Below are 26,298 nucleotides of genomic sequence, written 5' to 3'. Positions count from 1 at the left end.
ATTTGCATCATCCTTTGTCATTTGCCATTCTGGCTGCAGTTGATGGGAGTCCAAAGCATCTATTGGGAGCATTAAAAATGAGATTCCCCTACCTGCAATTGAAATAGTTAGGGGTCCATTCTCTATAACCACCTCAGGACTGCACCACCTCATTTTGAATTCTGTACAGTCCAAGCCCACCCCCCACCCCCCCGTGTGTGTTTGCTTGTTGTGGATGAAAACTGCCAACTAAGAGAAATGATGACGATTCCAGGAGCAAAGAGAAAGACCTTGCCCTGGAAAACTCGTGAGCGTTCTCTCTGCCCTGTTGACGCTGTCTGGGCCAGTCCCGGACTTCCCAAGCTCTTTTGTATCTGTCTGGAAAGAGCAACATGGCTGGTGAGTATAAGCTCCTGCTTGAAGGCGCCCAACAGCTGGTGCTTGTCTGTACCAAAGGTGAGAAATACCTCCTGGAAGCTGGCATGCAACATCTGGCCGTGCTGGAAAACGGCAGCGTGGTGATTGGCAAGTAAGTGAATCTCCCGGGAGGGGGGGGTGTTGCTTGCTGGGGGGGGGGAGTCTCTCCAGCAGAATCTCTCTCCCATGGGAAGGTTTCTGTTTGTTTTTGTACTGACCTTCTCTAACTACAGGAAAATAAATGAAGTTTTTACAGAAAAAATAAAATTATTTTCTGTCTCCTGACAGTCACCAGCTGACCAAAACTTAGGCTTTTGAAATACAAAAAAACGATTAACTTTTTTATAGCCGATGAATTAAGTCAGGGGTAGGCAACCTAAGGCCCGGTGGCTGGATGCGGCCCAATCACCTTCTCAATCCGTCCCACAGACAGTCCAGGAATCAGCATGTTTTTACATGAGTAGAATGTGTCCATTTATTTTAAATGCATCTCTGGGTTATTTGTGGGGCCTGCCTGGTGTTTTTACATGAGTCAAATGTGTGCTTTTATTTATGCATCTCTGGATTATTTGTGGGGCATAGGAATTCGTTCATTCCCCCCCCCAAAAAAATATAGTCCGGCCCACCACATGGTTGAAAAAGGTTGCTGATCCCTGAACTAAGTAGTTAGTTACTTTGGGCCAGTAACAATGTGACAGTTAATGAATTTTAATTTCCTGTCTACACTGAAGAATCCAACAATGATGCTAGCTAAATAACTTACTAACGAAGACATTGGTTTAAGTTTTAAGCACATTTGCTTCAGAAAAGAAGTTTTAGATCGGGGTATAAAAAGTAATTCTGTCTCACCTGCTTTGAAAGTAATGGTAAGCGTTTTGGTCGGTTTATTTTCAGAGATGGTTGTATAAAGGCTGTGGGCGACTCAAGAGCCATTCGCAAGCAATTTTCAGGAGCATCTTTTGAAAAAGTCATTGATTGTTCAGGAAAATGCATCTTACCAGGTTGGTGTCTAATATTTCAGAGTTCAACACACCAAGCAGAAATATGCAATATTTACATAGGCAGAGATTGTCAGCTTCAGGTAGTCTAACATCTAATTATTTTCCTTTGGAATAAAATGTGATGGCTCCGCCATGGGCTACCTTAGCACACAAGTGAGGACAAGGAGCTGGGTAGTTTCTGAAGAAAATAAGTATTGACTGTGTACTATAGCTCTGTGTGTGATAAACTACACTTCCCATTATTCTTTGTGGGAGGGGTGTGCTTTAAACATATGGTGTGTACACAGCCATTAGCCTGGATTTTGAGAGACTTAAGTCTATGACCCTACTTCTTTCCAAAGTACTGTTTGATCTAGCATGGACAATGGGACAGCCCCACATAATTTGCTAGTAATGGGTATCCTGAATTAGTACAACTAGTCACTGAAGTTTAAGCAAAGCTCAGTTTAGAAATAAGGTTGTCAGTCACCATATCTTATCAAAAAGTAAGTGCAAGTTAGTGCCTAACATAGGGTTGTCATATTCCCCAAAGTGAAAAGTCAGCTTGGGGGGGGGTCAAAGTTATTGAGATTTTTAGGGGAACATCCCCCTTCCCTCAAACAATTAAGTTTTGGGGCGCTTTTTGCAATTACAGCCACAAATCTTTCAGGATGACCTTCAGCTGCTGCCTCGCAGTCTCTCCCAGCCTAACCTACCTCACAGGGTTGATGTGAAGATAAAGGGAAAGGGGCTTCATACGCTTTGCTGAGTTTCTTGCAGGAAAGGTGCAGTTTAGCAGATCCTGATCCTGCTTTGGTGCGTGTCAACAGCAGTACGGCATGCAGAAATTAAGCATCTGATGCTTTTTTTTCTTTTTTCGTGTTCCCTTTTGGAAGTGAGGGGTAGAGAAAATGTCTGTTGCTCAATGTTTGTATTTCAGGCAGCTTTTGAAGGCACAGGGTCAATGACATAAAATAAAAGACCAAGCTCCCATCTGGAAGCATTCCAGTCAAAATCCCAGGAAATCCCGAGAGAAAGAGTATGTGAAGAGTCCTGCTGAATCTGATTTCAGGTTTCATCTTGTGTAGGTCAGGGTTTCTCTCGGTAGCCAGCCCAATACGATGAAGCAGCCAGCAAAACAGAAAGTGGCATACATGGTTCTTGCGTTCTTCTTTTCATCATCACAACAACCCTGTGATGTATGTTAGCCAGAGGGATGGTGAATGACCCAGTGAGCTTTATGTCTGACTGGGAATTTGAACCTTGGTCTCCCAGGACCTAGTCCAGTGCTCTAACCACTATACCACACTGGCTCATAATAGCATTTTATATACTGAAGGATCATGCTTTTTGATAATGCTCCTCCAAGGGCACATAGATAAAATTATTAACTGCTAATGTTTCCTGATTTTGTTTCCTAGTAGATATGTCTGAGATTGCGCAGTTTGCTGTGTTTTTGTTTTTTTAAACAGGTCTGGTAGATGCACACACACATCCTGTATGGGCTGGTGACAGAGTCCATGAGTTTGCGATGAAGGTAAACTTACATACTGTAATTGCAAAGCATTTCTTTTACCTGCGTCTATCTTCCTTCAGATAGAGGGACGCGGGTGGCGCTGTGGGTAAAACCTCAGCGCCTAGGACTTGCCGATCGCATGGTCGGCGGTTCGAATCCCCGCGGCGGGGTGCGCTCCCGTCGTTCGGTCCCAGCGCCTGCCAACCTAGCAGTTCGAAAGCACCCCTGGGTGCAAGTAGATAAACAGGGACCGCTTACCAGCAGGAAGGTAAGCGGCGTTCTGTGTGCTGCGCTGGCTCGCCAGATGCAGCTTGTCATGCTGGCCACGTGACCCGGAAGTGTCTGCAGACAGCGCTGGCTCCCAGCCTATAGAGTGTGATGAGCACACAACCCTAGAGTCTGGCAAGACTAGCCCATACAGGCAGGGGTACCTTTACCTTTTTACCTTCCTTTACTGTAGATTAAACTTTCCATAAAGTGTTGGCTCTGACCTTTAAAGCCCTAAATGGCCACGGTCCTGAATACCCAAAGGAGTGTTTCCACCCCCATTGTTCAGCCCAGACACTGAGATCCAGCGCCGAGGGCCTTCTGCCGGTTCCCTCATTGTGAGAAGTGAGGTTACAGGGAACCAGACAGAGGGCCTCCTCGGTAGTGGCGCCCACCCTATGGAACGTCCTTCCATCTGATGTCAAGGAAATAAGCAGCTATCCTATTTGAAGGCAGCCCTGTTTAGGGAAGTTTTTAATATTTAATGCTGTATTGTTTTTAACACTCAATTGGGAGCCGCCCAGAGTGGCTGGGGAAACTCAGCCAGATGGGCGGGAAATAAATTTATTATTATTATTATTATTATTATTATTATTATTATTATTATTATTTCTCTTCTTCTGTAAAAGGCACAAATACCTTCATTCCAGCCCCTTCTCAGATGCAAACTGATCTCTAATAAGAACATAGGAAGGAATCTGCCTTACGCAGAACCAGACCATTGGCTCATTTAGCTCAGTAGTGTCTAATGTGACCCTCATTGTTTCTCCATGGTTTCAGAAAGGGATGTCTCTACCGGAAGATGCTAGGGATTCAACCTGGAAACTTCTGCATTCAAAGCAACTGTTCTGCCACTGAGCTGTGATCCTTCCCCTACCAGGGCACTTTTGGAGAGCCATTGCACTTCTGGGATTTCATTGCATGAGGGATATAGTTTGCCCATTAACGCATGTTTAACAGATAACTTTATTTTAAAGTTGGCAGGAGCTTCCTATATGGATATTCATCAAGCAGGAGGAGGGATACATTTCACCGTGGAGCACACTCGGAATGCCTTAGAAGATGAGCTCTTCAGCAGCTTCAGACACCGGCTGCTACGCATGCTCAGAGCAGGCTCCACTTTGGTCGAATGCAAAAGTGGATATGGGTTAAACCTGGAAACGGAAGTTAAGATGCTGAGAGTGATTGAACGGGCTCGGCGGGAGTTGGACATAGGCATTTCCTCTACTTACTGCGGAGCTCATTCTGTTCCTAAGTAATGTACCTATTCTGTCTTGTCATTTTAAGCGCTGTGCTGGAACACAATTGAAGCTTAATTGGGTCACGCATTGAACAGTTCTTCTGCAAAACAGAACATACCTAATTCTTGCAGCGTTTCTGTTTGCCATCTACTATTAGAGTGATATGTGGAAGTACCCCAAGAGAGTATTCAAGCATAATGAAGACTGAGGGAGGGTGGAAAGCCTGAGGTGTGCCTGACATTTCCTGTAAAGCATCTGAGGGAGAATAATTATTATGTGACGGAGGAGAAAACAGTGAGAGGAAGTTTAAGGCACCACTTGCGTTTGCAGTGTTACCCTAACCTCTTTTAAAATCAGCCGGAACATAGAAAGGGAATCTTGAATAATTTGACTTAAAAGAGAAAGATATTGGTTAAGGGGGGAATAAATCCTTGCCCTAGTCCAGCTATTTCTCACAGTTGGGGAAATCGCAGAGCTCTCATACAATCATGAGAGAAGAAAGCAGATATACAAGTGCACTGGCTCTTGTCATGGCCCTGGAGCCCAGCAGTGACCAGGACACAGAGCCTGTAGTGCTTTCTGCTGAGGGGCCAGACCAGGTTCAGGGCTCTCAGCCTGCTGCTGGAGATTGTGAGATCTCTGACATAGAATCTGGCAGGCAGGAACCTGTGCAACAACCTTCCATAGCATCAGGGCCTGTGGAGACAAAGCCTGGACCCTCAGGTGCAGTTTCTGCTGAACGTGGAGAACCAAATGCCACCCAGGGTAGCTCACAAGCCCAGCCATATAGGGAGTCCACCAGAAAGTAGCCCCGAATTTCTGGCCAGGCGGATGGTGCTTTAAACAACTAAGTTATCCCCAAAGGGCCAGAGTCTGCTCCCCCTCCAGATTGGTGTTTTATGTGGGTGTATCCTGCATCATATTCTTAGCATCATAATAGTGCATTAGTCATGGGTTTATTCTGCTTTAGTTTGTGCTTCAGTGGTTTCCCACATTATTGCTATCCAGAGGGGCTACAGCACAACAAAAGCAGGACAAAAACAAATGAGAACATTTGTGATATAAAATTTTAAAGGATTTTTATATGGGATATGCACTGGTTGTGAAACAGTGAGACCACCCCAGAACTTTTGCAGGCCACATGAAAATTTAATCTGGTTTTTGTTGCATTGTCTGTTGAATAGGGGGAAAAGTGCCATTGAAGCCACAGATGACATTGTTAGCATCCACCTTCCTAAATTGAAGCAACTGGAGCTTAATGGTGAAATTAATATTGACAATATAGATGTTTTCTGTGAGAAGGGAGTCTTTGATCTGCCTTCGACCCGAAGAATTCTTCAGGCTGGGAAAGATTTAGGGTTACAGATCAACTTCCATGGGGATGAACTGCATCCAATGAAAAGCGCCGAGGTACTTATATTGATTATATTACATAATTTTATTTGTATGTCGCCTTTCCACAGCTCAAACTATGCCCTAGGCAGCTTACAACATGAAAAATACATACCACAACATAACCAAAATAGTAATAAACAATAAAGAAAACGTTAAAAACACACACAACCAAATTGAATAATTACTACACAAATCACAACAAAATTTAAAATAAAGATACAAAAAACCCTCACCCCAACAGCAACAACTCCCAAAAACCAACAACACCCCACCCCAAGAATCTGTTCGGCAGCCTCAGCTTTTGTAGCTGGAGTCAGTCAGGGCCCTGCCCACCCAGGCCAGGCGGAAAAAGACCTGCAAGGGGAGCTGTAGCATTTATAAATGCCTCAATGCTCCTGCCCAGGCAGGTGGAAGCTGCTACTGGCAGTAATGGAGTCTTCCAGCACTCACAGCCAAGGTGGTCCTCTTCACTGAAGATGAATTCTGATTTTTCATGCCCTGGCATGGCAAAGAGAGAGAGAGAGAGAATTCATCTTACATGAATTCTGATTTGGGCTTAGCGTATTGGAAGCACCACAGCACAGTTCTTTGTTTCTGCAGTAAAGTTAAAAGAAAATGTGAGGTTGATGGAGTTAGCGAGATGGACTTTCTGACCTTTGCTTTTTACATCCATTCAAACATTGACTTTGCTTATCTTTTCCTTGTGATGTAAAATAAAAAGAGGAGCATCTGATGAACTCTTTCATTAGTGATAACATTGCTAGATACACATACACATTTTAATAGTTAATGTTTGTGTCTTTAATATCTTTCATAGGGTACATTTGTTTCACCTGTGGTGATTACAATGTATTTATAACTTCTAATATTTCTATAGTATTTTTCATTATTATTATTATTAATTGTGCTATTTGTACCTGGTCCACCTTACTGGGTTGCCCCAGCCACTCTGTCAAGACAGGATGAACAAACCCGATGCTGGAGGGGATTTGGAAGTGTCATAGTTGTCCCTCTTCTCAGTCCTGCCTGCTCCCACTGGGAGGGGAGCTGTAGCATTTATAAATGCCTAAATGCTCATGCCCAGGCAGGTGGAATCTGCTACGGGCAGTAATGGGGTGTTTCAGGGCAGTGAAGGGACTGTGCTGAGCCAGCACAGGATCTGCTGGATCCTGAGCCAGGCCTGCTGCTGTCACATGATGGTACAGGGCATGATCCAAGCTTCTTTGCTGCCCGGGCTGGTGTAGCAAATAGATTCCGCCCCCCACCAACCCAACCCTCCTTTCCATTCTGTCTGGTACGAGTAGCAGGGCTCTGGTTACACTGCTGCATTAAGCCCCACTTCAACCTAGATTGAAAGCAGCAAGTTGAAGCTGAGCATAAATGATTCTGGGCTGAGGAGAACTGCGTTTTTGTGCTATATAAACAGGTTATTGTGTGTGCAGCCTTACGGATAATGGAGGTTCTTATGTGACTGACTTTTAATTCAAACTTTGCCTTGGCATCTGTTTAGCTTGGAGCTGAGCTAGGAGCTCAGGCTGTCAGTCATCTAGAAGAAATCAGTGATGAAGGTATTGCTGCAATGGCCCAGGCGAAGTGTGCAGCTGTCCTGTTACCAACCACTGCCTATATACTGAGGTAATCATAATTCTAATATGTATTGCTAGGCTGTATTTTACTGTCATTTGCTATGCCTTTGGGAAAATACGTATTATCTTTTGAAAGAATGCATTCACTGAACAACTGCTGTTAAGAGCGATCCTCCAAGGCTGCAAAACGTTGCCGGTCTTTGAGTAGAGCCGATGGAGATGCTTTGCAGTTCAATCTCTCTCCCTCCTGATGGAATAGCTGCTTATGAGTGACAATTTAGGGAGGAGCCTAATGGAGCTGGTCTCTTAACAGAGCCAATGGAGAAACCTAGAGTCTCATCTCTCTCTCTTCATATCTCCCTCTCCCGGATTCTGATAAAATCATATAATATTGCTGAAGTGGTTTGCTGCATTTTACATTGCAATTCAAATGGTAGTAACCATTTTTTTTTTTTTACTTTGCAGATTAAAGCAGCCTCAAGCTAGAAAAATGTTAAAAGAAGGAGTGATTGTCGCTCTTGGCAGTGATTTTAACCCAAATGCTTATTGCTGTTCCATGGTAAGATGTTTCTTTAGAGCAGACGCAAAATTAATGTTAATTTTCTTCTGTCAGTTTGAACGTCAGGCTTGGAGTATTGATTATTGCCTTGATTCCTTGGGAATCCTATTTAATTTTCTGTACTAGCAGGACAGTTGAGTAGACCACATGAATTTAAATACACACACTATTGAATTCACACATGAACTCTGGCCATTGAAAAGCAGCTTCTGCTTGGAGCCGATGGTTATCAAGCAGGATATTGGCTTTCAGCACAGATAAGCCCTGTCTTTCTTGCAGACATGAGCCCTATTCAGGCATGAGCTACGGACAGCAGAAACAAGCATACTTATTCCACACAGACATACGCATCACTTTTCCATTCATTTGTCAACTTGTAGAGGGCAACTGTCTGCAACAGAGGCCTTCTGTGCTTGTGAAGTCCCCCCACTCATTTTTAAAACCTTGGGGAATCAGGATTCTCAAAAGTCCATGGAGTTTGATCTCCAGATCACAGAAGACAACAGGGTGCTAGTGAGTTTGTCTCCACAGCCCCACCTGTAGTTAGAAGAGCTGAAGAGTGTTACAGTTAAATTAATTTTACCTGTCACAGTGAACTCAGGCTTTCAGATGGCAATTCCAATGGTTGACAGACTGTTGGTTTCTGTGCACCTATGCGTGACTTCAGGCTTAACTACCTCTCTCTTACTAGCTCATGGTTATGCACCTGGCCTGTGTAAACATGAAGATGTCCATGAAAGAGGCTTTAGCTGCTGCCACCGTCAATGCAGCTTATGCTCTTGGGAAATCGCACATGCATGGCTCCATAGAAACTGGCAAGCAAGGAGACCTCATTATCATCAACTCACCAAGGTGAGGATGCAAATAGCTCTTAAAGGCCTAATGCTCTGCATAAGTTGGAATGAGAATCTAACATTCGGAATAAATTAAATGCATTATGATGAGCAATAATTACTCAATCCAAGTGCAGTATTTGAGTCTTCTCCCAATACAGAACATATTGACCAGACATAAAGGGAAACCTTAATCCTTTTAAAAAAGTCATACTTTTATATGCTTTTAAACCCCCAGTTCAGACTTTTCTCAGTCTGCCTTACAGCCATGTCATTTGAAAGTTGTTCTTTAAAAATAAACATTGAATTGTTCAGGTAACAATTTTCTGGCACCATGCCAGAGCCCAAATTTCATATCATATATTGTTGTGAACTAAACATACCATCAGTTTTTGTTATTTATTTAAACTGATCTATATTTTCAAGTATATTTTAATGTTGATGCACTTGTCAATTTTAGATTTGTGTTTATTGTGCGTTTTTATATACCATGAGCCACCTTGAGTAGGCTGTGCCCCCAAAAGGCAGCATATAAATAAATGACTACAAACATTCACAATGTCTTTACAAAACAGGCATATGAACTGATAGCAATTGGCTCCTGCTTTCTATTAATCACTCAACATGTTATGTTAAAACTACCGTATTTTTCGCCCTATAGGACGCACTTTTTCCCCTCCAGAAATGAGGGGGAAATGCGTGTGAGTCCTATGGGGCGAATGCAGGCTTTCGCTGAAGCCTGGAGAGCGAGAGGGGTCGGTGCACACCGACCCCTCTCGCTCTCCAGGCTTCAGGAGAGCCGCAGCGCCAGTCCCACAAGGTTGGGGGACAGCGGGGAAGCGGAACGCCGCCATCCCGCTGTCTCCCGATGTGGTTTGGAGGCTGACGGCGGGGAGACGCGTGCTTCTCCCGGCCACCAGCCCCGCAAGCTCCGGGGACAGCAGGGAGGCGCAGCGTGTCTTCCCGCTGTCCCCGGACCTGGTCTGCAGGCGGGTGGCGGGGAGAAGAGCTCTTCTCCCCGCCGCCAGCCCCGCAAGCTCCGGGGACAGCAGGGAGGCGCAGCGTGTCTTCCCGCTGTCCCCGGACCTGATCTGCAGGTGGGCGGCGGGGAGAAGAGCGCTTCTCCCCGCTGCCTGCCCCGCAAGCTCCGGGGACAGCTGGAAGACACATGCTTTAAAACAGTCCTCCTGCCACATTCCTGATGTCGAAGGTGAGGTTACGTATGGGGCAGTTACAAAAGAACCACCAGGAGCTTAATGTGAGCTCCCAATTATTCTTTCTGCAAGCTTGGCTCCCTGTTAGTGCTGATGATCACTGCCATGTAACCCTTGTGGAGAACTCTGCAGTGCAGCTGAGGGACTTACTATCTCAATTTAGAAGAAACTCTTTTGATTCAATCTGCTTCCTCCAAATGGAGCATTTATTCCACTGCAGAGGTAAAATTGCTTTGTTTGGAGGAAGTAGTTGGAACCCAAACTGACTTCAAAGGGGCTCCCTGTAACTGCCAATCAACAGTTACAGTGATTGAGCTCCTTTGAACTTCTGCATGTGTCAGTCACCTGATGTCATTATTCTGCCTGGTGATTGTCTAAGTGAGTAGTCCCACCCGCCTGTCAAAGTTTGCCTATGGGGAGTGAGGAATTAGGGATCCATCCCACTAGCTAGATCCAGTTTCCTACCCCTGCTATAAAAGATACTACTGTGTGTCAGTTTTAAGTTATCAAGTTTAATTGATAATAGCATATAGCTCTGCTATATGAAACAACAAAAATTCCTATTGTGCACCTAGGGCTAAATGGGCAAGGAGGCTGGTTTGACGCTATTCTGTCTGCATTGTTTATTTACTTTGAACATGCAGCTTATCTATCATGCTTTATATTTTAGTCCTATGCACATGAGAGATTGTTGTTGTTTTTCTAAAATATGATTGTAACCTTTTAAAAATCTTTAGATGGGAACACCTGATTTACCAGTTTGGCGGCCATCAAGAACTGATTGAATACGTAATTGTTAAAGGAAAAGTTGTTTATAAAAACGACAGTGTTCTGGGCTACTGAGGAATTCCAGAAGGAAGAAATACAGCAGTTGCAAGACTCTCTGAGGCAAACACAGGATGATAATCGGCAGGGACTCACATCTATAAGATCATACTTCCTTACCAGTCAAAGCTCAGAATTTCACTGGTTTTTATTTTAGTTCTTCGTTTGTATTCGCATGAGGAACACTAGGCCATGTTCATCTGCTTGGTAGTTTTATCCGCTAGAAAATAAACCTACAAGTATGCAAACAATTAACTCTGTTTTTTTTCCCATTAATGAAGGTCCTCTTGTATAAAGAAATCAAAGCTCTGCATTGCAGTGTGCCTACATACACCTCATAATTTTTCACAACCAGAGTTAAGAACATGAGAAGAGTTCTGCTACATCTAGTCCAGCGTCCTGTTCTCACAGTGGTCAGGCGGGTGCCTTTGGAAAGCCCACAAGCAGGCCCCGATGACTGCAGGGAGTTCACAGATAACATTTACGCAGTGGGTTGGACTTGAATAACTACCCAGCTACTTCCATCTACCTAAGGTGGTTTATGAACATGTGTTTCCTTTGAGTAGCAACCTCCTCTCCACAACATGATATGTCGTTTATAGAGATGACTTCACAAAGCAAGATTTATATGGCCCAGGAATCAGCACATTGGCTTTTTAATTTTTTTTGTAAGAGACCAAAGCTGGTATGGTATAGTCATCAGTGTCTGACTAGGATCTGGAAGGCCAGGGTTTAAATCCTTACTTGGCCATGAAGTTCACTGGGTGACCGTGGGCCAGTCACTGACTCCCAGCCTAACTTACCTTGTGCCCCTTGGAGAAAAAGGTGAGATATAAATGCAATAAGGAGGAGGAGGAGTCTCTGTAATGATTGCAACATTAGATTTATTGTTCTTATAAATTAAAAAAAAGCTAGCTAATTTTAGTTGGCTAAATTATAGCTTGATGTTAGTGTGGTTAACTCACAAAATGAGTCACATCTGCACAGGTTTTGTCGCACCCACCCATTTGCTACAGATAAATTTAACATTCACCTTGTTTTTGTACAAAGTTCAGCCATTGTGAAATCATTCAAACTGATATGGCACTTTCTCAATGCCCACAAATATTTTCGGCTTTGGAATCTTTATTTTTTGGCCTTTGGCATAAAGTACAGAATACGGGAGTTATTGAAAACACAGAATTTTGCTATCAACTGAAGTACTGAGGTTCGTTTCTGATAGCATTTACTCTTAATCAAATTCTTCTGAGTCGCTATGATGATGTTGGTGGCGACAGCGTGAGGCATTTTCACTTGCTGCTAATGAAAAGGCAGTAGGGGAGATTGGCCTGGACTCAGGAAGGTGCTCCCTTCTGTATTTTTCAATGTATGGTTCAGCTACTTCCCAAACCTACAGGTAGGAAGAGAGAAAGAAAGTGGTGTCAGAAGCAAAAGGCAAAGACTTAGATTTTGGACCAAAATATTGGCAGACAACATTTCTCATACATGATCCTAATCATATACTTAAAAACCATTGGTGCAAGTTAGCAAAAAAACTACTTTCAGTAGAAATATACAGTGCAAACATCTGGACAAAGTAGGCCCTGTGGGCATGCCCAGATGGTGGTTTCTGAAGAGGACTGATGTGTGTCCAATGTACATTGCCTTCATACTCCATTCCATCACTCTCTACAAGGAAACACAAGACCGGCTCTATAAGGGAGGGAGGGAGGGAGGGAGGGAGGGAGGGAGGGGAAGAGGGAGCTGCATTTTATGGTGGGCCCACTTTAGCAAACAAATGCCAAACACAGCACAGGAGGCTGCTATCATTTCCACCCACCCCCTTCTCACATGCTGGAACTAATACTTGAGAAAAAATATATCCAGAGGCTGTACTTGGCCTTAGAAGACTGTCAGGGACTCAAGTATGCTGAGGGATGGCTTTGAAAAATGTATACTAGCCAGATGGAGCACGTGCAACATGTTCTTTTTGAACAATAAAACACACTCAACACAGAAGGATCAAAAACAAGATTCTCATTTCTTTATTATGAACTTCCTGTCAGAAGCTCAAGCCTCCTGCAGACATGCATGTTAATTCAGCTGTGGATTCCATGTGGTCTATGGCCAGACATACAGAATATGACTTGCCATTTGTAACACAACTGCGCAGGTTTCTAGTCCACTAAGAAGCACAATTTGAAGTGTTGGCTTTGACCTCTAAAGCCCTTTGTGTCTTAGGGCCCTTTGCTCCCACATGAACCTGCCCAGATGTTAAACTTCCTAAGAGGTCCTTCTTTGAGTCCCTTTGCCATCATCAGTGAGATTGGTGGTGACCTTTGATTGGTCCTTTTTAATCACCTCTGCCTCCCACCCTGCCCTATTTTTGGAAGATTCTCCCCCAATCACGTGAATTCAAGCTTTGTTATTTTTGTTGCCAGGTGAATTATTTTTCCAGGCTTTTTAGATGCTGTTTTAATCTGACCTGGCTCTGGTCTTAATATTTGGCTTTATTGTTCTTCTAATTATTTATTGTATTGTGTATTTATTGCGTGCTTTCAGTTTCTTTGATTGTGAGCTGCTTTGAATAGTGGGAAAGAAATATTTGGAATAAATAAACATGGTTCGCTTGCCCAGCTACAATCCGTCTTTCACTTTATGATAAGATTTACTTCTCTAACCCCAATCACTCAAATGTTTGGTGGTAGACTTGTGGTGCTGAACAAGTGTCAAAGATATGGTTTCCTCCAACCTGTTTTCCTAGATAGCAAATTAAGTCTTCTTGGTACAAGATTGTTTTCCTTCCTCATAGAATGTCAGAATAAATCATAAGCATGAGGGCACATATTATGCAGCTAGTAGCTAAACACACAGAGGAACTTTTAAAAATCATGGAGTCTCCTCATCAGACTCCATTAGCTGCCAATATCAACACTTGCCTTCTGATCCACAAGCAGTCTGTGAGCTGCCTCAATGTCTGGGGCCATGAAGCGATCTTTCATCCAAGGCCTGAAAGGAGACAAATTGAACAACTTCTAAATCTGCTAGTAGTGGTGGTAAGTGGTTAATGTTTGGCCAATGTTCTCAGAAGTTACCGTCTCTGGGCAAGTGTTTGTTTGACATACCTGACAACAGAGCGCACAAGGTCATAGACTTTTTCCAATGGGGTCGTAGTTCTCAGGGGGCGTAGAAACTCAATGCCCTGGCATGCCGCAAGGAGTTCTACAGCCAATACTAGAAAACAAAAGCAACATAAAAAACCATGGCAAATTCTGGTCATTTTTAAAACGTTCGATGTAAACAGATGAGGATGAGATCTTGGGACTAGTGCTCACAATCAAATGGGCACATTGACTGGATATATGAAATGCAGAATCTTATATTTGAAATGGTTCTATGAATTTAGATGCAAGTAAAAGACTAAAGAAACTTAAGCTACAGATAGGTAGCCGTGTTGGTCTGCCATAGTCAAAACAAAATAAAAAAATTCCTTCCAGTAGCACCTTAAAGACCAACTAAGTTAGTTCTAGGTATGAGCTTTTGTGTGCATGCACACTTCTTCAGATACACATTCTTTCGTGTGCATGCACACGAAAGCTCATACCTAGAACTAACTTAGTTGGTCTTTAAGGTGCTACTGGAAGGAATTTTTTTTATTTTGTAAAGAAACTTAAATCTACTTTCCTATGGAGTGTGTTAATATTGTGGCACTCTGTGCAGATATATATGCACATGTGAACAATTATACACACACACAACACAAAAGCATGACATGAAAAGCATGCAAAGATTCTAGAACAGTTTTACTGAGTCGGGACTTGAAGCCTTGGAAAGAGGAATTGTGATGCCAAGGTGGAGGTGAGGTTCTGTATCAAAGGCAGAAGAATTAACTTCTCCCTGTGGCTTGGATTTCCTAAATTCAGAAGTCAGATTAGTTTGCCTTACTGCTGCAGGGACCTAGGACTCGTCTGCCCATTCGCAACAGCAAGGTATGGTGGACTGGCTGGGCTGGGCTCCCTTGCCTGCCTGCCTGCTTGCTTACTTTGAGGCCGCCTCAGCTCCTGGCAACCTGGCCAGCCCCAGAGGCACCATTCACCTGCGGAGCTTGTAGCCAGGGCTGCTGCAACAAACACCTGTGCAAGCCTTTGGGAGGCAGAGACACAAGAGAGCATCAAAGGAGGGAGGGAAGGAAAGAGGGACAGAGGCCACCCTAGGGTGCCACAACACACTGGTTGAAAACCACTGATCTATGCAATGAAGCACAATGAACCAGGATCTCTTCTTACAGTGTCAGTCTAAGAAATTTTGTTGCCTGAATGAAGCCCAAATCCGCTAGAGCCCCACACTTAGTTTAAAAATACATGTAGCAGCACTGACACCAATTCCTGCGTTCATCTATCTTCCCCTCAAGAAGCCAACCGAGGGAGGCTGCTCCACTCTGTTGTACTGCAGGGCCTTTCCTGATCTCTTAAGTAGTTTTGGGGTCTGCATTAAGTCTCTTGCTATTTGACCCTAAACACTTTGGCATGAAATAACGCAGGCAATTCTTAGTATTATGTCTTGTTATTGACAATCCACAGCAGTTCCTCTGTAACGTTTTCTGAAATTATTTGTTCTTTATAATTTATATTTGTTCCTACTTATTATCATCTTCATCTCATTTCTATAGGGGGGTTTTATATATAAATTGCAATATATATATATGTATAAGTGTGAGATCCAGTCAAATGTATTTTTAAAATGCAAGCAATTCCCATTGATTTCCATGAAGCTTACATCCAAGTCAGTGTGCTTAAGGTGGTATGAAACACTGGTCACATCCACACTATACATTTAAAACATATTTAAAGCACATGGGTTCTCCTAAACAATCCTGGGAGCTGTAGTTTATCTGCCACAGAGCTACAATTCCCAGCACCCTTAACAAACCGCAGTTCCCAGGATTCTTTGAGGGAAGCTCTATGCTTTCAGTGTGTGGCGTAGATGTGACCACTGTTAATATCCAGTTGTGCCTATGACTTTACCTTGTTCAACGTGCTCAATGACTTTGAGTGCTTTTCTTGCAGCCCATCCTCCCATGGACACGTGGTCTTCTGTAGCGGCACTGGTCGAAAGAGTATCCACAGAAGACGGGTGGCACAAGGCTTTGTTCTCGGAAACTGCAAAAGTCCAGTTTGAATAAATGGTAGCCTCTGAGGCAAACCACCATGTAAAGCATGGTTGTCAACCTGGTCCCTACCGCCTACTAGTGGGCGTTTCAGGATTCTAGGTGGGCGGTAGGGGGTTCTACGGCACAAGCTGAATCCTCCTTCCATCGAGCACTGGTGGGTGGTAAGGAAATTTTACCATCAAGAAAGATGCATTAGTGGGCGGTAGGTATAAAAGGGTTGACTACGCTTGATGTAAACAATGCCCCACTTTGAGCAGCCGTCAGCAAGGGAAATGAGGAACCCAAAAACGCTTTTGTAACAGTACTCTGTGCAGATCAGCAGCGTAATATCAATATATAGCACCCATAAACCTTCTTTCCCCCCAATATAGAGGACACTCCAAAAGTGCTCACACTGCCAAGGAGAGACAACAGGGGAGGAACACAAACACAAGCCCTGTATTTGTGCTTCCCATAAGCATCTGCCTGGATCAGATGAGCTTCTGGGTCAGACCTAACAGGGTTCTTTTCACCTGTTCAAAGCTTCCTATACATTATCTCAGCAATGTTTATCACAGTAATGCTTACAGCAGCCCTGCAAGGTATCCTTGTGCTGCCAATGGGAGAAAGGCCAAGACTGTGAATTAAGAGAATAAATGGGCAGAGAAGAGATTTAAACCAGAGATGGGCCATGTACACATTACTGTTAACTCTGGCTCCAGTGCACTCCCTCCATTGAATTTTGAATCTGCGTACTCAGGACATTAGGGAATATCTAGAGCTATCCTGTAGTTTCTTGTAACGTACTGGTTGCATGTGATTTATTTAAATGCCTTGGCATTCTAGAAATGGCCTGGCTATTCCAGCAATTGAATTCATGCTGGATCTAGGAATTAGGAGACACACCCCAAGTGTAATGGTCATGTGTACATAGCCCAAGACTCAAATACCTGAGAGGGAAATGCAAGAAGACTGGTCAGAGCAGTAGATTAACTCTGGGATATTGAGAGGTCAGTGTATTCAATCCCTCTGGCAGCCCCTTCAGCCATTTTGTACTCACCCAAGGATGCTGCTGTGCAGTGTGCAATCATGAATCCAGAGTTCAGACCTCCTTCTGTGACTAAAAATGGAGGCAACTCACTGAGGGATGGGTTGCAGAGCCGTTCGATCCTCCTTTCGCTAATCGCAGCAAGTTCATGGACCCCAATTGCAAGATAGTCCAGAGCCTGAAAGATATATATTGGTTTTTAGTGATGGTTTTTAAAGCCCTAAACTGTAAAAAGTTTTTAAAAAGGGGGGGGGGAGAATGTTGTTAACTACCTTGGCAGGGTATTCACCATGGAAATTTCCTCCAGAAATTGTCTCCTTCCTCTCAGCAAAAACCATCTTAAGGAACACATTAAGGCTTCAACAGTAGTGAGGTTGGCCATAGCAAAGCCCAAGTTATTCATTTATTATTGAATTTGTTAGAAATATTTCTATTCTACTTTTCCATTACAAAAAAGGAACATGTTTAAACATGTTTTTAAACCAATAATGTATGCTAAAGAATATATATATTTCCAGAGGGTCAACAAAATACTTTATTTTTCATCTGGACCACCAAACTACAAGGTGTTCATATGGGACAGTGGAAGACCAGAGAGGGAGCTGATATAAGCCTCTTGAGGCAGGGAGTTCCAAAGGCTAGGTGTGGCTGCACAGTCTCCCACAATCCTGCCAATTGCACTCCAATACTAATAGGTTATAGAGAAGACCTCTTAGTAGATCATAATGAGCAAATAGGCTCATATGGGAAGAGATGGTCCTTAAGGTATCCTTGTCCTAAGCTACAGGTAGGTAGCCTATGTATCTGAGGAAGTGTGCATGCACACGAAAGCTCATACTAGTAACAAACTAGTACTGGAAAGAATTTTTTTACTTTGTTTGTCCTAAGCTGTTTAGGTTAAGGCTTTAAAAATGATAGGCCTCAGGTAAGTTAAGAACAATACGCTTTAAAACTTACAACCTAAATGCACAAGTATGCAGAATTACTTTTGTCTGACAGCTCCTACAGAAACACTGAAAGCCATGGGGAACCATGCGAAACATAAACTTGACTCAGGCAGCAGAATTATACGAAAAAGATACAGGATTGTCTGTTGCGCTGTTGAGTTCTGTGGTGATTATGTCCTTGACAAATGCTATCGTGTCATTCGCAACGCCATGAACCTAAAAGAAATTTCAGATATTAGCCACATATCTTGCATCTTTGTAAATTACTGTTTTAAATACCTAGTTTTATTTCTGTCTGCTCCTGGGACCTCCAAGCTTTGCCTTCCACGGTTCCAACTTTTGTTAACAAGAATAGAATTCAGCTCACTGGTAGATCTGAACCATTTTCTTTACATGTGGAAGTGATAATTGAGTTCCTGGCTACACGTGTCAGAACCAAGTTTACATTCAGCTTTACCTGAGGGCAGCAACGCAGTGTGTATGCATCTTGTACTCTATCACAAAATCGATGGGATTCTGCAACACAGCAAAATGAAAACTTATTATTTTAAGAAGAGGAAAACATAGCAAGGTTAGTATTTTAATACTAAACCTCTCTAGCGCCAAGTCAAAATATGAGATTTGCCCTAGAGTATCACATGCTTGGATAACGTGAAATGTTATGATCTGCTTCCACTTTTGTAGCTTATAATGTATTCTGTTTTAAACGTTTTACAACAAGATTTAAAAAAGAAAATGAAATGAGATTTGCATATTGTCAGGCTGAAGTCTGACAGTTGGATATATTTAATGAACAATTGCATATTTTTTTAATATCTGGGACATTTTAGCAAGAAATGGGGGAGCAAAGTTCAAGGAAAGCCTTTCTGGTGACTGGACCAGTGCTGAAAACTCTGTGGAAGGGGCTGTAACAATTACCCAGCTGAAGAAGAGACATTCCTTAGGATTCTTGGCCTTTAGCAAATTATACCCAGGACTTAATTATTTTTTCTTACATACTTTTGAGGGCTAGAGACAGCATTTTAAAAATAAACCGAGTTGAAATTATCAGATTGTCCCAGCTTCTTTTCTAAGCGAATATGCCAAGTAGGTATCACCCAAAATGGCCATTCACCTGCTATTTCAGAAGGATGGTGATCAGAATCTAAAAGTGACCTGAATCGAAAAGCCACCTCTATCTGCCCTCGATGTGGTCGCAGTGCATGAATATCTGTTTTGAAATAAAGACAGAGAGTTACGGCATAACACTTATTCCCTCTCTTCAAATTAAGGACAGTCTTGCAAGCAACACTTGGACAGGTGTTTTAAGCCTGGGACTATAGTTACATGAAATATACAGCAAAATTTTAAATTCATACGATAAAAGCCTTAAAAAGCCATTTAATACATTTACAGCATTTCCCTGTTCCTTTGAAGAGATATGATCTGCAAGATATATAGTGCAAGTAGTATCTGCAACAAATGCTACAGTGTGGAGTGATTCTGGCCAGGATTCTAGCCAGCCATGCCCTTTCCAGTATATTCCATTCCATTGCCTCTCAGCCCGTATCAGCTAACATTCAGTGACACTGAGCATGCTCAGTCTCTCTCGCTTACATGGTTTTGGGTGGTTCTGCAAACTTTGTGGTTCTCCTAAGCCTACTGGTACCTGGCTATTATGTGTGGATGGCACCATTTTGGCTACTTAAGAATCTACACTTGGGAGAATGAGATGTTGGAGCTTAGTATATATGACTGGGCTTTAAAGCAGTATAGATCACTTAAACCGTTTTCCATAGGGCATAGCAGACACTAAAAGCAATGACGTTGGTAGTTCCTATGGCCACAATTCTGCTGGCACTGTGAAGATCAGAATCACATCATCACAGAAATGTGGGAGATGCGACAAAGCAAATATCCAAAGCCCCAGATTTAAGTATGTTCTGTAAAAGTTACCTCAGAAAATGCAATACCAACCAGTATCAAAGGCTCTTGTTGTGCCCTTCAGAACTTCTAGTGTGAGGGCAGCCACTATGTCAGCTTGTCTAGCAATTGCACTGGCCCTTTCAACTGCTTCACATCCTAGAGAAGTAATCATTTGTGTCCCGTTTATAAGAGCCAGGCCCTTCAAAGAAACAGAAAACATTAATTTTCAGTGACTCTCTCTGTATAAAGACACGTACATTTTCCCCCTCTCCCTTCACAGGCAGCGGCTGGGGGGGAAATAGGGACATTCCGGGATCAAATGAGAAGCTGGGATTGCTTTCGTAATTCTGGGACAGCCCCTGGAAAATAGGGACATTTGGAGTTTATGAACTTGACATCCGTTGCTCTGGCCCCGCCCACAATTGTGGCCACTGGAGTGAAAAAAATTCTCCCGACTTAAAGCCGCTTCACTGTAAAAGTGCCTTCTAGAGAACAGTGCAAATTAGAAATGCTCCCTTCGCCATCACGATACCTGTCAAGGCATCCCGATTTGACTGGGACATCCCAGAATTATAGAAGCCACCCCAGCTTCTGATTAGATCCCATAATGTGCCGTTTTTGGTTCTACTCTGTCTTGAGAGTCAGCTGGCTCCCACGAGAGTTTGATACTGAAAGATTCACATCTTTCACGCGAAAGGAGGCGGCTGAGCTGGAGCCCATGGGAGGGGGGGGGGAGAGGGAGCTGCTGCTGGTGCAGGCCAGGCCACCAACACTGATGGAGGAGAAGACAAAGACAGGGATGGCAATTGGGGGGGGGGGAGCCACTTCGGGGCTCGCTGAAGGAGATGCTGCTGGTAACGGAGACAGGGGGCTGGGGCGGGGAAACCCCAGCCAGCTCGCATGTACGTTTGGCACTAAAACATGTGCACCCCGATTTTAATCAGCAGAATATTGGAGGGTACGTATGACATTGTCTAGCTACATAGTACATGCTTCCGCCTACTGGACCATTGCTGAGATTCTATGCATTTTATTACCTCTTTGGGCTTCAGTGTAATTGGTTTCAGTCCATGAGCTTCTAGCACCTGTAAAACAGTATCAGTAACAAACTTATTGGGCTTATCTTTTGTTACCCCATAAATATTTTTAACTACTCTACTGAGAAGGAAGATGCCCGAGCAGAATTGAAGAAGTGGCTTCAAGGATGTTTCGACACCCATAATTTTTAAAAAACTAATGGTTTAAATTAGTAGTAGTTTCAGTTCCATACATGGAATCCCACTTCTGCATTCTTTTAACATGCCCTTTCAGCCTCAAGCAGTTCCTCTAGTTTGCGCTGGAAACAACATATTTGTTTTAGGAAGCCTCTCCCTATATCGCCTTACCAGCATAAAAAATTAATTAAAAACATGACCCTGTGTTTCCTTCTGAGCTGCAATTCTGTGCATGCTCACTTGGCAGTGAGTCCCAGTTAAATCAGTGGGACATACTTATAAGGAAACATTACCACAGTTGCTGTCAGAATTCATTTATGTTCATCACTTGAAACCATTTGAAGTTAACAGACCCTGAACATTTTGGCTTCAGAAAAGTTCCAGCATTTGCATGCTAAGAATACACAAATCCTTTGCTTTGTCTCATGGTTATGGCATCTATATTAAAACCATGGTAGACATTGTGCAGGATCATTTGCTCGTGCTACCAGAAAATCACGAGCAGCACTCAGTCACTGTCACTGAACAACAGAAGGGCACCTTGCCACTCCCATCGTGCTGCAAAGCCAGCAATTCAGGATAGATTATTTCTACTGCTGTCTGTTCCAGTTCTTCAACTTGCAGTTCTCCATACATACTGATCAGTAACATTAGAATACTTAAAGACTGGATGCAATCCCAATCAAATTTTTGCTCTTGCACTCTTCCTTTGGGGGGAGGGGGGATTAAAAAGTACACAGGTACAGAAATGCCATTGCACACGCCCAGAATGGAAGAAAGTAAGTTGAAAGTGGGGAGCAGTGGTTGAAGGGAGAAAATGCAGCTTAGAAACATTCCATCAAAGAAAAAGTGGACAATCTATGAAAGCTCTAAGACTTTGTTGGAGGCGGGGGGTAGGGCAGTGGACAGTGTGTGGATGGTCGCGTGCCACTCAAGCACACATTAAAAATACATTCTGAACATTCAGTTTGTGACACAAAGCCCTCATACCTGTTGCACATCTGTTATAATTGGTCAATAACTTTTCCCCATTAAAATCTAGGACTGAGACCCTACATTTACTTATGGGATTGCATTGTAAGAAGCCTAAATTTATTACAAATCATTAATCCGCAAAGCATCAGAATGAAACATCCCTCTTCACCTTCTACCATTATCACGAATGCTTTAGCAAACCAAAAGGAAGCAGCAGAGCATTGTCTCTTACATATTTTGCATCAGCCCATCCACTCTTTGGTGACCACATCTTCCCTTCTCCTATGAGTCCCAGAGCAAGATGGGAAAGAGGTGCTAAGTCTCCACTGGCTCCAACAGTCCCTTGCTCAGGAATGTAGGGCAGGCAGGATGCTATAAGAACAGGAGGGTGAGGGAGAAGCAGAGTTACAGAAATACACATACCATAATTCTCCCTGCCCCTTGAAATTTAGCAGTGACTTTTACTCCCAGTGACCAGAAAGAGTGTCGTATGCAAACCAAACTTGCCCATTGCCTTTCACAGCTACAACATTCTATTGACCACCAATATCCCAAATGGCACTGCCTCTTTCAAGGAGACAATCCACAACACATTGCATAGGCCTTGCCTCTCTTGGAAAGTGTAATCTGAAATCAATCTTTCTTTAGAAGCTGCAGGTGCAGGTTAAACTGCAAGGCGCAGGATGTCACCGCCTCTCTTTACACAGTTCTAGGTGCAAATGGAAAAGTTGCTGCATTTTTTTTGGCACAAAGGGACAAAATTGGTTTTTTGATGGGAGCTTCATCCCCTTTCAAAATTATGCCTATTGCACTGAAAGCTGAACCCTGCAAAAATGTGGCATAGCACAGATTACATTACCGTTAAATGCTTCAATGACTTGATGAAGAGTTTCCAGTGATATTCCACTATATCCTTTTGCTAAGACATTGATCCTTAGAGCTAAGAGCATACGAGATCTCTCTGGAATCAAAGGCTTCCCAACACCTGCAAGGATAAACAACCACCTCAGTATAGCCTATAATAAATCGTAGGAAAGCATCTGGAAGATCTGCTCTTCCTTACCTGCAGAATGTGACCGAACCAAATTCACTTGAAGTTCCCTCAGAGAGAGAGAGAAAGAAAGAACACAATACAATTAGTTCCAACTGAAAACTGAACAAATAAAATTTTAGACAGAACTTTTACCCAATGGAAAGTAACCTAATTAAATAAAACATGTTAGAATCTGTTTGGCTGCATTTTCTATAGGTTCCTTTTGTAAATTTAAAAAAGAGACATACCATAACTTGCTGTTTGGAATAACAGTTCGTGCAAACTTCCCAAAACCTGTAGTAATTCCATAGACAACTGAAAGAAGAATGATAAAACAAATGTTTTACTTGCATATTTTAAATAATAAAAATTGTATTTGAATATATGCAATCACTTTTACATATATTGCAGTATTCCCAACTGCTCACACCCAATTTTAAAAAATAAATTAATGGTTACCTCTCTGTTCCTTTAGAATACTTTCAATAACATCTCTTGATTCTCTGACTTTAGTTTCAGCTTCAGGGGTTAACTAGAAATAAAATTGCCTTTATATATATTTTTATTTCAAACTAAAGTGCAAATAAAGTATCTACAGGGGTGCTGTCACTGTAGGATATTTGGGCAGAGGTCTAGGGCCCCACTCAGGAAAACATGCAGAAGGACCCCCAGATACAACAGGGCTGGCTAAAAGAGGAGGTGGGTCAAAGGTCCAGGGTCTAAAATCATCTAAATTTCACCCCTGGGTATTTTAGAGTTATAGTATTTCCAGTACTCACCTTAATCTTATACAGCCCCTTTCCTAAATTGACTAAATCCTGTGTTGTCAAATGGTTCCCATCTAAATAAATATACTGTATAAAAGAACAGCATTAGAATAAGAGAATACAATATGGATAAACATAAATAACCAGTTGTGCTATGTGGACACAGTATTTATGTCTCTGTACAGTCAGTGTTGCTACAATGGGAATATCACATTTTCATATAAGTGTTTAAAAGATCTATTGCAGTTAATATTTTTCAGCTCTTCAAAAATCTGTGACTATGTTGTATGTTGCATTACAGACTTTATTTATTTTTTTAATTCTATTTCGTTACTATTTATTGTGCAGCACAAGCCTGTTAATGTTTTCTCAGAAGCAAATCCCACCGTGTTAAATAGGAGTACAGGCACATAGCATTTAGCATAGTATATATAGCAGACTTAATACTTAACACATAGGGAGGAGAATTAAGGACAGGGAAAGACATAACTGAAACACCAGTTCTTCATAAGTTACTCTTGCTCCATACCTGTTCTGGTTCTCGATATTTACTATATCTGAAGCACAGCATAGGAAAATATATAATATAATACAAGATCATTTAGATTTCAGTCCACATTTGCGGGTATAGGAGAGACAACATGCAATAACTAAGCGCCCTTGAGTTATGAGGCCTCAGAAAAACAATAGACAACCACCACATTTTTAATAAGGATACAAATGAACACCCTCAGGCTGTGATGGAATGAAGTCTGGGGACATTACATCTCCTTGTATCACTGAAAGAAAAGAGAGACAACCATCAATGACATTTTGTTTATTCTGTGGCCAGTGTAGTTATGCTTTCACAGGCTATCCCTGTAATCAGAAGTGTATTTTGCGAAGCATTTGGAATCACTCTTAAACGCCTTTATTCCATTTTCTCACATGAGAAGCTGTGGCTCAGTGGTACTCTGGGAAACCATCTGCTCTACATGCCAAAAGGTCTCAGAATTAATCCCTGGCATCTCCAAGTAGGACTGGGAACTGCCTGACACTCCAAAGAGTAGCTGCTGGTCAGTGTAGACAATCCTGGCAAGATGAGCCAAGTGTCCAACTTCCTGAGTCTCTTTGCACTTCTGATTTCCAACCAGCAACTCCAGTATTTAAGCAACATATCAATGAGGCCTGGATGTGATCAATCTACTATATAATCCATATCAGTGGGGGTGCCTGATGCTTTACAGCAGAAGCCAAAAGACCCACAAGCTACAGCTTCAAAGACCCTATCAGCTAATTTACGTATGGCAGAGAGTTGGAATCGAGGAGAAATAACACAGCACAAAATGGAAGCAACTGCTTCTTCTCTTCCTCTGTTTGCTATAGTCAAAGTCTGGGATGTTACAATTAATGAGATGCAGAAGACACCCCAGTTTAAGTCCAATGTATACAGTGGTACCTCAGGTTACATACGCTTCAGGTTACAGACACCGCTAACCCAGAAATATTACCTTGGGTTAAGAACTTTGCTTCAGGATGAGAACAGAAATCATGCTCCAGCGGTGTGGCAGCAGCAGGAGGCCCCATTAGCTAAAGTGGTGCTTCAGGTTAAGAACAGTTTCAGGTTAAGTACGGACCTCCGGAACAAATTCAGTACTTAACCTGAGGTACCACTGAATCTGGATACATGTGGAGATTTCTTTCAGCCTACCAACATGGGAAATGGAAACAGCTTTCTAAGCAACCCTTGTGAAAATAACTGGCTGAAATACTGCACACTTAAAATGCATACTAGTCCCCCCTAGACATTGATGGTATTTGGAGAGACTTCCCATCACAATATCAAAACATTTTCATTGTTTCCTGCCAAGTGTTTCCCTTTATGAACTTCTCCTTAATATGTGCAAACATTGCAACTTGTCTTCCGCTTACTTACCAACTTCCACAAATTCATTGTCCTCGAGGGCATCTTCCAAAGTATCGTCCTGATCCAGCAATCCAAGGCCTTTGCAACGGCGAACGTAGAACTGTACTTCCTCCACAGAAGCAAAGCCTCCATTGTCAGGCTTGTTTTTCATGTACCGCCTCACAGCTTCTTTCCCCAGCCACCTCACTGTGCTTGCGCCACTTCGGCAAGGCACGGCAAGCCATTCCCCTCGGACATGCACCGTGTACCTTGGCATGCTTGTCCTCCGCCTGGGCTTGTCCCTCCACTGCCGAGGGTCGGTGTGAGCACCACATAGGTGTGCAATCTGCAGCACATGCCACCTGACTGAATTCCACTGTCCCAATCAGAAAAGGCCAAAAAGCTACACACCCACCCGAAAGTTCCCTCACTCTGCAAATAAGCATGTGTATTTAAGCCAAATATCAAATCACACACACGCACACGGGTGACACACCCCTATCACAACAAAGCAATGAGGAAACAGGAAAAGACGAATCCAAAGCTATGTACACGTTGGCATTTATTCCGAACTCAGCGCAGTC

General features: G+C 42.8%; 2 protein-coding genes across 3 annotated transcripts; one reads left to right on the top strand and one right to left on the bottom strand.

Moving 5' to 3' along the window:
- The first annotated feature begins 246 nt into the window (after nucleotides 1–246).
- AMDHD1 (amidohydrolase domain containing 1) lies at nucleotides 247–11,063 on the top strand. Of its 2 annotated transcripts, XM_083698720.1 has the most exons (9): nucleotides 258–508; nucleotides 1,291–1,397; nucleotides 2,849–2,913; nucleotides 4,137–4,414; nucleotides 5,585–5,810; nucleotides 7,306–7,430; nucleotides 7,847–7,940; nucleotides 8,632–8,792; nucleotides 10,725–11,063. In XM_083698720.1, the coding sequence occupies exons 1-9, from the start codon at nucleotides 372–374 to the stop codon at nucleotides 10,828–10,830; spliced, it is 1,299 nt and encodes a 432-aa protein (XP_083554846.1). In that variant the 5' UTR covers nucleotides 258–371; the 3' UTR covers nucleotides 10,831–11,063. The 2 variants fall into 2 exon arrangements, with proteins under 2 accessions (XP_083554847.1, XP_083554846.1); XM_083698721.1 differs by lacking the exon at nucleotides 8,632–8,792 and having other exon boundaries at nucleotides 247–508.
- An 854-nt stretch (nucleotides 11,064–11,917) lies between these two features.
- On the bottom strand, nucleotides 11,918–26,138 carry HAL (histidine ammonia-lyase). The gene is made up of 20 exons (XM_083698655.1): nucleotides 25,745–26,138; nucleotides 24,548–24,608; nucleotides 24,359–24,386; nucleotides 23,842–23,916; nucleotides 23,522–23,594; nucleotides 23,311–23,377; nucleotides 23,093–23,130; nucleotides 22,889–23,014; nucleotides 22,262–22,401; nucleotides 20,878–20,925; nucleotides 19,892–20,039; nucleotides 19,050–19,145; nucleotides 18,393–18,451; nucleotides 18,071–18,151; nucleotides 17,261–17,326; nucleotides 17,001–17,166; nucleotides 15,816–15,950; nucleotides 13,917–14,025; nucleotides 13,731–13,800; nucleotides 11,918–12,202 (listed from the first exon to the last, which is right to left on the bottom strand). Exons 1-20 carry the CDS (start codon nucleotides 25,989–25,991, stop codon nucleotides 12,044–12,046), a joined length of 1,992 nt encoding a protein of 663 aa, XP_083554781.1. The 5' UTR covers nucleotides 25,992–26,138; the 3' UTR covers nucleotides 11,918–12,043.
- Between the last annotated feature and the right edge of the window lie 160 nt (nucleotides 26,139–26,298).

The sequence above is a fragment of the Podarcis gaigeae genome, assembly GCF_964106915.1.
Source record: "Podarcis gaigeae genome assembly, chromosome: 10".
NCBI lineage: Eukaryota > Metazoa > Chordata > Lepidosauria > Squamata > Lacertidae > Podarcis > Podarcis gaigeae.
This window is presented reverse-complemented; position numbering and strand designations above follow the sequence as displayed.

Coding starts and splice junctions, on each gene's coding strand:
- AMDHD1 (XM_083698720.1), top strand. CDS start 372: ATGGCTGGTGAGTATAAGCTCCTGCTTGAAGGCGCCCAACAGCTGGTG. Junction 4,415..5,584: donor GGAGCTCATTCTGTTCCTAA/GTAATGTACCTA, acceptor TCTGTTGAATAG/GGGGAAAAGTGCCATTGAAG. Junction 7,941..8,631: donor ATGCTTATTGCTGTTCCATG/GTAAGATGTTTC, acceptor CTCTCTTACTAG/CTCATGGTTATGCACCTGGC.
- HAL (XM_083698655.1), bottom strand. CDS start 25,991: ATGCCAAGGTACACGGTGCATGTCCGAGGGGAATGGCTTGCCGTGCCT. Junction 23,378..23,521: donor TATTCTAAAGGAACAGAGAG/GTAACCATTAAT, acceptor TTCTTCTTTCAG/TTGTCTATGGAATTACTACA. Junction 12,203..13,730: donor GACTGCTTGTGGATCAGAAG/GCAAGTGTTGAT, acceptor TCCTACCTGTAG/GTTTGGGAAGTAGCTGAACC.